At 37.0% G+C, this 16641-nt stretch overlaps 1 protein-coding gene across 1 annotated transcript in view; it reads left to right on the forward strand.

Moving 5' to 3' along the window:
* LOC108536771 (protein diaphanous homolog 2-like) overlaps positions 1–15658 on the forward strand; it is a 282042-nt gene extending 266384 nt beyond the window's left edge. The window contains exon 4 of the mRNA XM_017883790.1: positions 9944–15658. Within this exon, the coding sequence (XP_017739279.1) occupies positions 9944–10008 (65 nt within the window). The 3' untranslated portion in view covers positions 10009–15658. The remainder of the gene's footprint in view (positions 1–9943) is intronic.
* Positions 15659–16641: the final 983 nt, after the last annotated feature.

Here is a 16641-nt window from a genome sequence, read left to right on the forward strand (position 1 = left end):
CCCGGCTAATTTTTTTGTATTTTTAGTGGAGACGGGGTTTCACCGTGTTAGCCAGGATGGTCTCGATCTCCTGACCTCGTGATCCGCCCACCTCGGCCTCCCAAAGTGCTGGGATTACAGGCGTGAGCCACCGCGCCCGGCGACATACTCTTATAACTTGCCTTTTTCACCTTATCATATGGACCTCTTTTTATCAAGTACCTGTAGATCTATGTAACAATTTAGATTGACTGCATAGTATCTCAATGTAGGTTCCCTGTTTTGTCTAATCCCATGATTGCCATATTGGCTATTTATGATTTTCATTAGTATAAACAATGCTGCAAAAAACATCAGTGTATGATGATACAGATTTATACATTGATCCGATAACGTGAGGACTGGCTTTGTTCCAATAGATGTAAATGTCAGGAATGATTCTTTGAGACGTCTTATATGAGAAGCAAGTTGCTAGGTTAGTAGCCATTTTTATTCATGTACAGGCTCAGCCTGGCACTCAGGTTGTGCATGGATTGTGTTAGACACTAGAATTACAAAGGAACTTGTGCCAATTATGAATATGGAATCGAGAAGCTGTGTTTTAACTGTGTCCTAATTGTTCATATTTAAAACAACTGCTGACTGGTTCCTACCTTAAGGGACAATTTATATTTTAAAACAATGTCACCGACAGCTGTTAAAGTGTGTGTGATATTAACCATACAGGTTGCCTTTGTTCATACAACTGGTTAAGTAATTAAGCACGGCTAGCATGGGGAACACTGCTAATGGGAAGCACCTGTTTATAGACTCTTGCATTGTAAGCTGTAGGTTAAGTATCTTTTCTCCTCAAAATCATAGGCAATGGTATATTTCTGTGATCTGGTTCTTTGGGAAATGGAGACATCATGCAGGGTGAATGAAGGACTGCCATTTCTGCCTTACTACTGAAACTAGCGAGCCTGCATATCAAGGGTACCTGGGCTTACTTAAGCTAGAGAGTTGGGCTGACTACTCTAAAACTTCCATCATCAGCAAGAAATACGTAGCCCAGACCCAAGAGATGGGTTGCACATGTTAAAAACAAAAAGAGTAGATATATGGTCTTAGAGTGATTCAGAAACAAAGGCAGGTGACAGGTAAGTGTATTCTAAGTCAGCATATCAGCAACAAAGTTCAGGCAGTTCACAAACATCTGCTTCAGAAAATGACAGAGGATTGTCCATCATATGCTCAAAGTTAGCGAAATGGCTGATGCCTACTATTCTTAGTCATAGGCATATATGCCACACATGGAGTAGAAAGGCACAGAGATGACAGGCGGTAGTAATGAATTGACCTTGTAACCACTATGCCATTTAACAGCTAGTTTATTCTCCACCAACCCAAATGGCTGCTTGAGCTCTCACCCTGCCAAACACTCCTGGCCCAGGTTATTGCAATCTGTGCCTTGATCGGCTTTTCTACCATCACTCTTGATACTATCTAGGATATCTAGCCTTCAGCAATAGAACCTTTTGGAAGATCTCAGAGAGCCCATTTTGCTCACTTTTAAAGCAGAACTCCTGTTTTCTATGTAAACGCTTCAAGATTTTATTTTAAAAAAAAGAATTAAAATTAAAATTACATGTTTATTGAAACAGTTGTCACTCTGTCTTAGTTCTAATAACTACAAGTCCAGTCAGTACATTTTATTTCATTATTTTTTTCCTTTTCTTAGAAAATAAAGGTTAAATATGTATAGGCATTCTGGTTCTCCCTTTATACATTCATTGCTTTTCATACCCTCCTTGCAAATAGGAAACATTTAGTCATTAAATAGCAATATTTGAGAATTAGAACTCCCTTTTTCTACTAATCAGAAATTAACAGCTATCTTTCTGTTTCTTCTTGTTGAAATCCCCCTATCTTTTAAGGCTTCACTGGGATGAAGTTTTCCCTGACTCCCAACTCCTATACTCAAGGGATATGACTTTTCTCCACTCTGAACTTACCTTGTACTTAAAATGCAATGGATGCTACAAGGGACAATATAGTTAGTTTCATGTTCTAGTTGTTGGTAGATTTATCCTTTCTACCCTAATAACGTATAAGGGTGCCTGTTCAGGTACCCTGCAGATAGCTTATGCAGTAACAATGTTTGGATAGACAGAAGAAAGCCTTTCCTTTCCTTGTATTAATGTCAAAATACATTCCCTCTATGAAAGCAGCAGAGCTGAAGGTGAATTCAAGGATCAGTTTCTGATTCGTTGTAACAATTGGATGATTATTTAATCAACAGACAAGTTTCTAGAAACTGCTATATGTAAGCCACTATCATAGACACCTGGAGCATCTCTGTTATAGTTTGTGTGGTTTCTGTTAGCTTGCTCTTCAATGTAAGTTTCACATATATAACTTCCTTGGAAGCTTTACCAACTATTGCCTAACTTTCTTCATATATTTATTTGTCACCTTTTTCTCTATTTTCTAGATATGCAGGCATCCTCATCAGACTTTGAACATCATAGAGAGAAAATCCGTCTTACAACCCAATTGCATTCTCTAGTAAAGAAGCAAACATAATGCATGGCTCATGTACAAAACCAAGGACATCTTAAAAAATCTATTCACTAGCTTTGACATTGAGTCCAAAGATAATCAATAGCAAGGTCTGTGGCAGTTGAAATACTGAACAATACACTGATGTAATTTTTTCTGAACCATTCTTTTCTAAGATTTCTTGAAATGCCCACGTTATCAATTATGTAAATGCCAGTCATTCAGAATCCCAAGAGGTTGGCTGTACATGTTATAAAAATATCATGTTTATGATAGATAAAAGTAAGGATTGCATATTTTCTACATTTGTAGTTTAATGTGGATATGTTTTTAATGCCTTGAAGTAATATTATTGTACTATGTGATTTTACTTTTATCAGGTATTTCAATCTTCCTAAAGTTACTATAATTGATTGAGTTTGTTTGATAATGTACCTTTATATTAGTACAAGACTTGATAGTTTGCAAAATATGAGGTTCATAATAGAGATAGAGAATAGAGTTACTACCTGGCAGGGAGGATAAGAAGAAAGTGAAATATAGAAAAGTGATTTAATCTCACTACTGCAGTTTTGTAAAATATAATTTGTTTTTCCCCTAGCACAGCAGAGTTTCATGCTGATAACAAGCTACTGAATTAATAAATCCATTGCAACTATTGAGATTTTTCCTTTAATAGCATAACGAATGCTGAGCATTAAGAAAAGGAAAGGCGTTCTTTGTACAGAAGTTACCTCTAGCAGATCTACATCCCTACGCATGGGAAAAATACCAACATCGAACCGTGAACAATATCAATGTGAAAGTAATCTGTGCATCTCAATTAGAATACTGTATTTTCTACACAAAAGCACTCTGTTTGGTGGAACACATTTGCCTGTTTTCCAATTGGAAAGACATTTAGGGGTCTATTTTGTTACCATTACATGTGCTTAAGTCCAATTACAGTTAATGGGAGTCGTGTGTCTATAGTCACAGTAGCCTCTGAACTATTTCAACATTATTGCTTTCCATTACCATCCTCGTTAAAATAACTTTCATTTCTTCTACCAAACTGAACTACCACAGTAATCTAGGTTTCTGTTTTCTTTGCACGGATTTATTTGCATGAAATGAAGGATACAGATTACACAACATGACCTGTTTCTAGTTTGCACATTATAATGTCATTGAGATTAGAAGAGGTCTAGAACTATTTAATTGTTAAGTGGAGGTAATCGATTGGCTTCTAGACAAGTACCCATTGGGTTTGTTTATCTAGCTGTGTTATTTTTAAGTTGTTTTGGGATTATAGCATGTAGAGTTCTAAAATGTGTGCTAAAAACTACATAGTTTAAATGAAAATGTAAGTAATGGAGGTTTAACTCCACCAGATATTAAAACATATCATGAGGCTGAAATAATGAAATCAGAAGCTATTGGCACAAAAATATGGAATAATCTCAATATCAATGGAACAGAAACCCTAGTATAGCAATTTAATATATGATAAAGGAGTTACCATGAATCATTATAGAAATTTCATGATTATTCAACAAATAGTGCAAGGACAGCCCATCTCCTCTTTGTAAGAAAAAAAAAAGAAACAAACTGGTGTGCAAACTTACCTGACATCGTACAACAAAATGAATTACAGATCATTTAAATAGTTAAATATAAAATAAACAAGAGAAACCTTAAAGAGCAAGGACTCATATAGTTGAATGTCACATGTCTCTGGCTAGAGAAAAGGACTTTCTAAGCTTAAAAACAAAGAAACAAATCACAGTGTAAAAGATTGATAGATTTAGTTTCATAAAACAACAAAAAACAATGAAACCATATGTTGCTAAAACCTACAACACAAAATAAATAACAATCAACAAGCAATCAACAAACTAAGGAAAATATTCCTAATAAATATTTCAATTGTTTAGTATCCCTAATATGTACCATTTAAAATAAAGACAAAAGCAGAAACCTAAGATCCCAATAGATAAATGGGCAAAAGACACGATCAGTACAGAAAAGAATACATATGAAAAGTTCCACCTAATTAGTATTTGAATAAATGCAAAAGAATGAATCAGATGCAATTTTTTCACTTTTATATTAGCACATTTTAAAAGATTAATACCTAACAAAGAGATGACATACACAAATTCATATACTGCCAATTGGATTTAAATTAATACAACTATTCTGGAATACATTTGGACTTACTTTTGCATACCCTGACAATGCCACTTCTACATATGGCATATGTAAAGATGTAACTATCATGTTCCAGAAGTTTAATGACATGGAACATTTCTACAATACAATATTAAATGAAAAGGTAGAACACCAAACTGCATATGTAGTTTGAGCTCAGTATATATATACACATACACACACACAAAAGACACTATTCTGGTCACAGTGAGCAGAAAGAATCTGGTCAACTAGTAGAGCAATTGGCTGTCCCCCACAAAGAGATTAGGCTCAAGCCTAATTTGGCTGCCACCTTGCAGTCATTTCTGGTGAGTAAGAAACTAAATCCAAGTCAGGATTTCTAAAATCACAGAGAAAAGCATAAATAAAACCATTTTGGACACAAGGGGGAAAAAATGTAAGTCCATATGAGATGATTTCAGTATAACAGTCCAAAATAAATCATCTTTCTCTCATCAGTGCTTGGGATACAAATAGCTACTCCATGGACATTTTTGGAAGCAACATAAAAAAGTTTTCTTGGTTTCCTTAGTCTGAGCTGCAGTAGACCCAGACCTCCACTTGCTCTTTGCTAGAAACAATGCCTGACCACTGACGGTAAATCTGCCACATCATCACTTTCAAAGGGCTTTGGAGAAAGCAAAGCTCATTGTAAATTACAGAAGATTTCTTTCACTTTGTTTTCTAGCCTACTAATTGGCATTAAAATGGGATATTTTGTAACACTATGTATATAACGGTCATAGACTTCATTTATGTTATCCTGCTGTGAGGGACTAGTAAATAATGTTAGGTCAACATTGGTATCTCTACATGCCTATGAAGCACCATAGGGAAAGAAACAGCCTTCCCCTAGGCCACAACAGATGGACGCCTAACCTTGTGGGGAATGAATAATGGACATGGCCCTTTTATAACAGTTTTTTTCAATCCCAAGTTTACCTCCTCATGCCATATTCAAGATACAGCCTTGTACTTTTGGCACTCACTCACTGTGTTAGAGGATTGTTTGCACACTCCCAGGTTACATAACGCAGGCTTGAGTCCTCCAGTCTATCTCATGTCACATTGTGTTTAAGCTTTATCTGTACTGTGCTTATTCCCCAGTTATTTCACTTGACAAAGTTTTCAGTAAGAAGGAAATTAATGATGTAGATTTAGGTGTGGGTCTGAAACTTTGTGACATTCAGGTATTTTGTGGATGATGTGCTTTGTACATAGTTGCTGAATAAATGATTGCATGAATGAATTCTAAAGCAATACTATAATGGGTTTAGTCCATTTACTGCAGAACTCAGTTAGGAAGGTTTTGAGATGAATGCCAAATCAATTTATGCTTAGAAAAGGCATAAAGCTTCTTATATGACAGCAGGGAAAGCCTTGACATCTGTTTGAGCTGGTTAACCTGATATTCAGAAGCTAAGCTGCAGAACCATGTTTTAAAGCTTGGGCCATGGTTTTTATAGTTTTTTTGGTGAAGATTTGGAATATTGACTTTTTTTTTGGCCATGCTTTCTCCATAAGATGCACATTTCTTTCTTCTTTTTTTTTTTTTTTTTTTTTTTTTTTTTTTTTTTTTTTTTTGAGAATGGAGTTTCACTCTTGTTGCCCAGACTGGCAATGGCGCAATCTCTGCTCACCACAACCTCTGCCTCCCCAGTTCAAGCAATTCTCCTGCCTCAGCCTCCCGAGTAGCTGGGATTATAGGCATGCGCCACCATGCCCGGCTAATTTTGTAATTTTAGTAGAGACTGGGTTTCTCCATGTTGGTCAGGCTGGTCTCAAACTCTCAACCTCAGGTGATCCGCCCACCTCAGCCACCCAAAGTGCTGGGATTACAGGCGGGAGCCACCGTGCTGGACCCAGGATGCACATTTTTGTATAACTATGTTCCTGTCTTCAACCCTATGCTTTATCCAGGTCACTCTTCATAGTATCAGAATCTATTCACCTTCACGTGGGGCACATTTCAAAGCCTTTGATGAACAAAAAGAATCTGTTAGTGTATGCATAGCCGACTCTGGTGGATTTGGAAGGTCCATTTTGGGATTGATTTCTCAGGCTAATTGCTGCATTAATCCTCATGTTTACAAACATTAGAATCCCTTAATGAATTCTTAGACCATAATGTGTTAGTCTATGAATTAAGAAAAATGACGCAGATGAAGAATATGACAAATCATGTTACCCTATCCTCCAATCAAGTGTGTTTTTCTGTATTTCATTGCACAATGTCCCCAACAGGTATATATACATAGACAGACCCTCCTCTTCCATTTTCTCTCTTTGGTTTCCAAAAGATAACAGGCAGATTGGAAGGGATGCCACTACTTGTTAACAAAGCCCTCATATAATCTCAGGTAAATACATGTGTTGTCAATTATCGACTTTTTGAAGGAGAAGCCTGTTTTTTTTTTTTTTGCCTAAACTATACTATAAGTATTAGGAGAATGAGACTAGTTAGAAAAGTGAATTGGATTCAGGCTGGGTCTCATGGAGCTCTCAGATCATATCACATGAGCACCCAGTTTTTCCACCTGTTTCCAAAGAGGACATACAACCATGTCCACCATCACCCAACTTAATGTATCACCTCTGGCAGCAATCATATCTAACGTTTGCCCTTTTCTCATAAATGTAATGCCAGCTATGAGTCCTGACCTTATGAGGGCCAGGCCATGGCTTTTTCCCCATTAGTTTTTAATACTATAAATATAAAAGTTGTATTTCAAACAATTGAGTGATATTCAATCTCTACTTAAAAGAAGACATGACTCCAAACATGGAAGTCATCATCATTAGATTGCTAGCCATTAGAATGTGAAGATAAGTGAAACCAAATTTACACACACACAAACACACAGAGTATAAGAGTGTACATATATATATACACACACACACATATATATTTATATTTATATATATGTGTGTGTATATGTTTGTTGGTTTTTTTAACTAAATTAGTTTTAACATACATACAGAGAGTTGGAAATAAAAGGTCCAGATCAGCCATTGCTGCTATTGTTTCTAATGATACTTTTTTCACAAAGGTTGTAGGTTGACATTATGAAAATGTAAGTGGCAACTTTTACAGAATTGCTTCTTATAATTATCTCATTAATATTGGGACAAATTAGACATCCAGAGAGGTGTGGGAGGTAGAGGCAAAGAAGGAAAGGAGAAAGGAAAAAAGGGAGGGAGAAAATCTAGAATAATTATGTTTTGTGCATGTCAAAAGCTGGATTTAGGCCCTGAACTCAATGTTTATCCTGCCTTGCAAAAGCTTCCATGTCTTTTCGTCAGTTTGTTTTGACCTGAAACTTTGTTTTCTCATACCAGATGACACCAGTAAGTTGCACATTGATGTGAAGCCTTACATCCCATCATTTGTTGCTGCAAAGCTGGGTTTTTGGATATGGTACTTGTCTTGGACCTAGTGGGTAGTGAGTGATGGTGTGGGGTGCCAGTAGCATTACTGAAGTGAAGTGTGGATGCCTGTTGACCTTAGTGTGTAGGACCATCAAGGCACAAGTCTTTTTTTCAAGTCAGCATGATCCTCTGGGAATGCTACCATCATTCTCATGTCTGGTAGCTTTAACACCAAACACTTTCATGCTAGCAATGCAATGGGAACCATTATATTGTAATCTCATTTTTAAATGTTTTCTAAGAAGTAGAAAACCAATCTGTATGCAAACCAGTGACATCTAAGTAGTAAGTCCTTTATTCAGGAATGTTACCTTCACATTTTTAGTTGAATTGTGATCCATATCTCAAACTAAATCATGGATTTTTTAATGGTATCTTCAAAAGGATATCCAAATAATCCATCACTCAGCTATATCTCTGAGTAGAGAAAATGCCTTTCTTTCTTTCTCACCTCTCAGTGATATTATTGCATTATGAAGCACTCAGTAGGCTTTAAGTTTGTGGCTGGTTGGCTCAGGACACTCATACCGTGGTGTTAATGAGGCTGGGGTCATGGAGGCCCGTTAGCTTTTCTCTGTCTGCTGACCACAGACTACCAGGAAAGCAGTCAAGAGATAGTAGCACAGACAAGAAAGGCACCATGGCAAAACCTCAGCAGTTCTGAGTTTTTCCTCCCCATATAACAGGCAGGATGTGTTAGTTGGGTGTCATCATCTCAAGGAGGAAATGAGTAGCAGCTTGGGAGGCCCCAACCTTCACCTCTGAACAAAGCAGGTCTGACATTTAGGCATTAACTTTGCATTATAATCCCCCATCATACCATTGATTTGCTGTGTAACCTTCATCACTGAAGCACAGATAATAGGATAGAATGAAATGGGCTTACCTCCTGGGGATGTTGTGTGAATTAGCAAATTAACGAGTGTAAAGTGTTAGCATTTATGTAAGTGCTGGTAGTTGTCATTATTTCTAGGGACCTAGTCTCATTCTAAATAGAGAATCTAAGTATATTATGCTTTTGTCAGAAAGGGATTTTCACCCACATCAATTGCATTTAAGCGGAGCATAAAACAGAGGTGATAATAACATAGTAGTGATCATTGCAATGCAGAGCTGTAAACCTTTTCCCTATTAAAGCTAGAACTATTTTCAGCAACTTTCAATGCTTTTAAACTTTGTTTTCCAAGTTTTGTTATCTTTATAATAATTATTCTTCCTGTGACGGGTGGTGGGAATGGGACCTAGAATAGGTCCTATTCATTATTCATTCCCATAATGACTATATATTGAATTTTTTTACATCATACAATCAAGCAAATTTGGTAGCTAGTGTGATTGACACATACTGCAATCATTGTGAAAATAAAACTCTTTTCTGCTCTGCCCATGCTGGTGTCCTCTAGAGGTAGCCAACATACAGATTGAAAACTCATGGGGAATTGAAGTGCTTTCCAACAAAAGGCGCTGTATATAGATCTTTTCAATTTAACATCTTTACCAAAGAATTTTGTTGTTGCCTGCTATTTCCAAGGGGACTGTGCTTGAGAGAATGCTTCCATTTCTTTTATCACTCTGACTTCGCTTACCAAGAAAAAGTCATTTATTGCTGATTGCAGAACTCTTGAACTCAGCCGGGCAGCTGCCGCATGAACTCCTCAGATCTGAGCTCCTTGTTACTTATTTACATATTTATTTGAAGTGATTTTTCAGGACTATTTGAAAACCTTTCTCAACCTAACATCGTGTAATAGCAAAGATCTAAAGCTTACCATGCTTTTGGTTCTTTTTCTCTGTCTTACAGATAACAGACGAGTACCTTTGGAAAGGTCACGCTCTCGCCACAATGGAGCTGTCTCATCTAAGTGATTGCTGATGCCAAAGAATATGAAAATATTTAAGTAAACAAAATGATGCATTTTGAGAAGAACAAAGTGTGCACTCAGCGGCTGGAAAGGGAATAAGTGCATTTCTGCAAAGATCAAGATAAGCTGGATGAAGTAGTGTGCATTTGTAATACTATTGCAAGACTCCTCCCACAATTATTCTAATCTGAATTCAGTTATCAGGATTACAAAATGTGTTCCATTTTAGTGTAAAGATGTGTATCATTTGTAATTGTGTGTGACCTGACTGTGATGATGAAAGTGTAAGAAATTGAAGAGTTCTAAGGCTTTCAAAAACATTCAGTCTGTCAAAATTTAAAATCTTAAATGTGTAAGTCACCCCACCAAAACAAAAGAGAAGAAAAGAATAGAAAGTATTATCCAGTGTCAGCTCCCAATTCCTATTACATATATAATAGAAAAGGGCCAAGAAAAATATACATCTTGATTTGGAGAGGGGCTAATATTATGCACACTGTAAGAGAAGCCATTTTGGAAATTCACGAAAGTACTGCTCCACCCCAGTTGAGTTATTTAGAATCTTATCTCAAGTGAAAGCTGATGGATTCATCTGCTTTGGCTGAAATTAAACTTATCATTAGTCTAGCTAGCATTTCAGCATGATATTGCAAGCACTTCTCATTGCTAAAATAAACCAAAGTTTAACCGAATCAGTTAGGGAAAGTGATTTAAACTTTATTTAAAGAGGTATTTTCTAATTATGCACAGATATCTACTTTATACAAATACACTTTATATGGCTAATTTTTTGAGAAAACCCTCCATTTTAATGTTTATGCCTAGGGATGAACCTGAAAATCTATTACCTTTATTTAGATTTCAAAGACAAATACTGATCCTATGCTCTGTGTTTATTTCTTCTTTCCTATTGCTTCTTTCTCCTTGAGTCCCTTGAAGGCAGGAATTAGAAATTCTAGAAAACCTGAGAGGAAAAAAGAATTCTTTTGCAGGTAAGCCAAGCAGAAACTGTCCTAAAAGGTCATTGTTCATGTCCTTATCTACTCTCTTTCCAATTTCCACTTTGGTGGTCTGAAGAAGAAACCAGAAATTTTATGGATGTAATGTTGTAAATATGTGTATATATTTATATCTCTTGCTACCAATAATTCCAACTCAAGTGAACTCTCAATTAATCATCATACTTAACTTACCTTATATTAACAAAATTATGATGCTGCAAACAATCTAGCAGGGAAAACAGGTTCTACATTTTTCTTAATAGATTGAGGGAGTAAAAGTTTACTTAACTTGTCCTATTATTTTAAAATATCATTGAAATTAATGTGGTATAACTTCTCTGGGAGTGGCAATTTTTAAGTCTAACTCAGCCAGATGATTGTGATTATTGTAAGAATTTCTTTCTGTATTATTTCTTATAGAAAATACTGTTCTACTCACATTCAAAGCACATTGTAAGATATTCCAAGAGAGAAAACAAATGCTGGCTTGGCAAATCCCCACCTGAGATAAAGTAAACAAGTGACCAGCAGCTCAACAGACTCTTTTATATAGATGTATAATGAATTCAAACTGCTGCCATTTTGCTCCAGTGCATCCTTACTTAGGTATTTAGACCTTTAAAAAGCTCTGAGCTGCTCAATAGAGAGAAGCAAAAAGGGTGACAGTATCTGAGATTTTTACAGTTCTAATCCGATCTGAAAACACACATACACAAACCACCACATGTGCACACACACATTTAAGGGACATATCAGTTACACTGTTTTTTTAACAACAACAAAAGTTTAGGTTTCTAATTTATGTAAATACGTAATATGGTGTATTTTTTGACTTTACCATGTCTTTTCTGAAATCTTTCGTGGTATTGGCTTTTTTAATTCTTTGACAGTGTTATCAGTCTGGTAGGAGAGTGGATTTTTGAAAATGTTAACCCTTACTAAAAAATTTGGGAGCATATGCCTAGCTTATATCATCAAGCTGGTCAAGGTAGAAATACTGATAGGTATCACTTTTCCAGACGCAAACTTGCCCCTTATTTTCTAGTTTGTGGAACAAGAACGAATGAAGCTAACTATTATTGGATAATTAATATATTTTTAAATTTATGAGCAAATCCCCCTTGCTTTTACAAACATTAAAAACTTTTTCAGGGTCTTTCTAATGAAGTTCCAATAGTTGAGTTAAATAGGTTTGTTTCCCAGATTTATTAAATGGGTCCTGCCCTAGCCATTTGTCAGTTTTGTTTTAGATTGAAATAGTATCACTAAAAAAAGTATATAGTGACATTTTTAGTGTGAAACCAAATTACACTAAGGTCTTTTGTTGGCCATATTACTGCCACATGTGAGAAGCACCATTTATGCAGATTTTCTTCAGAATATTTTTTAAAAGGTATGGAATTCTTAAAATATTAACTAATTGCATCCATCTCCTTTGGCTGCTGTAACAAATTACCAATATGATGTTTTAACACAACAGAAACTTATTTGCTTACATTTCTTGAGGGCAGCAAAGCCATGCTCCCTCCAGAGGCCCTAGAGGAGAATCTTTCCTTGCCACATCCACCTTCTGGGGGCTATTGGCATTTTTTGGCTTATGGCCACATTTCTCTTTCTGCTGTGTCGTCACATCACCTTCCTCTGTGTACCTAATCTCCCTCTGCCTCTGTTTTATAAGGATCCTTATTATGACTTTTAGAGACTACCCAGATGACTCCAGGATAATCTCCTCACCTCATGATTCTTAACTTAATTACATCTGCAAGGCCCCCTTTTCCAAATAAGATAACATTCACGGGTTTTGGGGATTAGGATGTGGCTATATCTTTTAGGAAGCCACTCTTAGCCCACCCAAGTCTGCCCTCTGGCCCAAAATTTATGTCTGTCTCATGTGTAAAAGACATTCATCCCATCCTAACATTTCCAAAAGTCTCAACCCATTATCAATCCTAAGTCCAAAATCTCATTCAAATATCATTGGTTCAAAAGTTCCAAAGCTTATCATTTAGATCATCTAAATCAGGTATGAGTGAAACTCTGGTATGGTCTTTCCTGAGGCAAAATTCCTCTTCCTCTGAGAACCAGTGAAACAGAAAAGTTATCTGCTTTCAAATTACAATGGTGGGAACAGGCATAGGATAATGGTTACAGACATTTCTGTTTCAAAAAGGAGAGAATGGAAAGTGGAATGGAGTCTCCTGTCCCAATCATTTTCAAAATCTAGCCAGACAAATTTCTCTTCTTATATTTCAAGACCTGGCAGTAATCCTCTTTCTCAGGGCTCCACCCTTTGGGCCTGTAGCTCTTCTTTCTTGGACTATGGATTGGGCCTCTGCCTCTGTGCCTATGGCTTGCATTTCTTCCTCTGTTCCCACACTTGGGCCTCTGCCTCTGTACCTGCAGGTCTGCTCTCAGGATGGTGCTTCCTTTATCTTGAAGGGTAGCACGTGTTTGCAGCTGAGTAGCTTTATCAACGGGTTTCCTACCTGTAGACTTTTGGCAGTCTCATAATCTTCTTTCATTTTATTCTGTCCCTGTCCCTTTTAGGTCCAGTTGGAAGTGTTTCTGCTGGTATAGCATTCTCAAAAACCTTATGGGTCTTCCATGTATGTCACATTGATTCACACATTCAGAAAAGAGGGTCCTCACAGATTTTTCCTGAATAACCCCATCTCTATTCTTGGCTTCTGTTGAAACAGTCAACTAAATCCACAAGTTAAAGCCTAACCTCTTCAGCACTAGCCAAAGGTTGTCAAGACACACCCTTGGGCTTATCTCCAGAGCACCCTTTTCTAACAGTGAATCTCCTAATTTTAGCATCTTTTTTTTTTACAATCTGAATAGGCTCCGAATTTACCCAGTTATCAGGTACTGATTCCTTGTCCACGTATATGGTTCTTTTCTCTTAAAAAAATTTTTTTTTTAAATTTATTAGAGATGAGGTCTCACTCTGTCACCCAGAGTGCAGAGGCTGCAGTGTAGTGGTGCAAACATAGCTCACTGTAACCTCAAACTCCCAGGCTCAAGCAACCCTCCTGCATCAGCCTTCCAAGTAGCTGGGTCTACAGGTGCATGTCACCATGCCTGGCTAATTTTTTGCATTTTTTGTAGAGTTGCTATGTTGCTCAGGCTGCTCTCGAACTCCTAGCCTCAAGCAATCCACCCATCTTGGGCCTCCTAAAGTGCCGGATTACAGGTGTGAGCCACCACGCCCAGCCTCTTTTGTCAATGTATCTCTTTTCTGTCTTATTTTACTATAAGCACTAAGAAGAAACTAAGCTATACCTCTAACACTAGACTTGAAAATTTCCTCAGCTAAACATCCAAGTTCATCATTTATTTTACTTTTCACACTACTGTACTAGACAATTTAGATAAACTTTTTGCCACTATATGACCAGGATTCCCTTTCTTCCATTTTCCAATAAAATCTTCATTTCTTTCTAAACAATCACTAGAAATGCCTTTAACATTCATACTTCTACCAACTATATGGTTAAGGCAATCTAACTTTTTCTATCACACCCACCACAATTCTTCTAGTCCCTACCCATTATCCAATTCCAAAGCCATTTTCACATTTTAAGACATTTGTTACAGAAGTACCCGATTTCCCAGTTCCACAATCTGTATTAGATTCCTGTGGCTGCTGTAACAAATTACCCTCAAGCCCAGTGGCTTAAAACAATAGAAATTTATTATCTTGTTGTTTTGGAGGCCAAAAGTCCAAAATTGAGGGGTTGGCAGGGCTGAACTTCTTCTGGAGACTCTAGGGGAAGCACTCTTCCCATGTCTTCCAGTTTCTTGTGGCTGCCATCATTCCTTGGTTTGTGACTGCATCTCCCTCTGCTCTGCCTTCACATCACTTCCCCTCTGTATATATAATCTACCTCTGAGTCTCTCTTAAAAAGACACTTATGATGGGATTTAGGGCCCATCCAGATTACCCATGTTAATTCCCTAATTCCAAGATTCTTAATTACATCTGAAAGGACCTTTTTTCCAAATAAGACACTATCACAGGTTCCAGGGATTAGGATATTGAATATATTTTTGGGGGAGGGGGCACCGTGCAGCTCACTACAGTACTCATTGCACGTAAATGAATTTTCACTTTTAAGATGCATTCATGGTGCTCAAACCAAATCGAAGTTTGTCTCTAAAAGCTACTGTCTGCACAGGCTACTGCATGCTTTGTTGTTAAATGGATGGACAGGCTATTCTAAATTTTGGTTGATACTTTTGCCCCTATGGCCAATTAACTTGAAAAAAATAATCAATCCCAACTCTGTGCTCTGATGTACCTCTTCTGCCCCTTTTTTGACGCCTTTGACCAGATGCCTTCTATGGTTCACAATACAGGCACAAAACTACCTCTGATACAGAAGGGTTCTTTACAAGCTTATTTTAAATACCGTGAATCCCTTACCTGAAGGGAGAGGTGAAAGCAAAGACTGCTTTGAGTGGGTATTGAGGGAGATTGTGTCCATACCAAGCCACCCTGAGGAAGTATTTCACTTGCAGTAGAACTGTGGATTTGTGCTCTTGTTTCACCTTGGAATAAACACCTATCTCTAAGCAGGACCAAGAATGACTTGCAATCTATATGTAATGGCTACTTACTTATTCAATAAAGTTAAGATATACATTAAATGTTGTACTGCCTATGATAATTAAGGTTAAATACAAGTGAAAAGGCATGAACAGGATGTGAGAACATTCTAGGAGGAGAGGCCTCAACCAAAGAGAAGTGCAGGAGTGCTTTTGTATGGGCCTGGTCAGGTAGAGATCATGGGATCATATTAAAAACATACTTGTAGGAATCATAAGGTTTTCTTTAGCACTGCTTGCTAGAGTAGTGGAGATACTGTGCAACTGAAAAGTTTAGAAACATCAGAAGGGTGATTTACATGCTCCAGAGAAACTATTTCAACAGAAAAGGTTTTGGTTTTGTTTTGTTTTGTTTTGGCATTGAGCATAGAATTAAGCAAGTGGGCTTCAAATGCTCAGAAGGGTAAAAATCTGGAATGAGTAATAAAGGGACTGTAGATTATTATTTTCTGGAGAGCCTTCAATAGAATATCTCATCATGGGTGGGGTGACTTGAAGATGAAGATCTGGACAATGTAATAACCAGGTCTATAAATAATAGGATCTGAAACATTTGTTTCCAAGGCAAACCAAACACCATTGTTTCCCTTGGAATGGTTTACATCGGGAATCAAATACATTGGCGTTTTCTCCCCCCTTAGACCCAAATAGGCAAATTCCTCAATAGGAAGTCTGCAAACGTTAGTACCCACAACTAGGAGAATTTGAGCTTAAGGCCAGAGCTCAAAGGAAACATGGAAATCCAGAAATTAATATATATGCAATACATGTAACATGCTATATAGTTTTGATTTACAATAAAAATAAAGCTATAGCCAAATATCTGATTTACAGACTGAATTTATTTAAATGTCTAGAGTCCCACTGGCCACAAATAAAATATTATTACAGGTAGTGTCCATTTCAGGAAAAACAACTTGCAAATATATGAATTATGCAAATCATAACTTTGTTCCTAGTTCTTGGAGATGAGCCAGAGTTCAATCTTTAGCGATGATGACCTTATATCTTGGATAATAGCAGTT

Source organism: Rhinopithecus bieti, unplaced genomic scaffold, assembly GCF_001698545.2.
Source record: "Rhinopithecus bieti isolate Rb0 unplaced genomic scaffold, ASM169854v2 scaffold_14353, whole genome shotgun sequence".
Classification (NCBI taxonomy): Eukaryota; Metazoa; Chordata; class Mammalia; order Primates; family Cercopithecidae; genus Rhinopithecus; species Rhinopithecus bieti.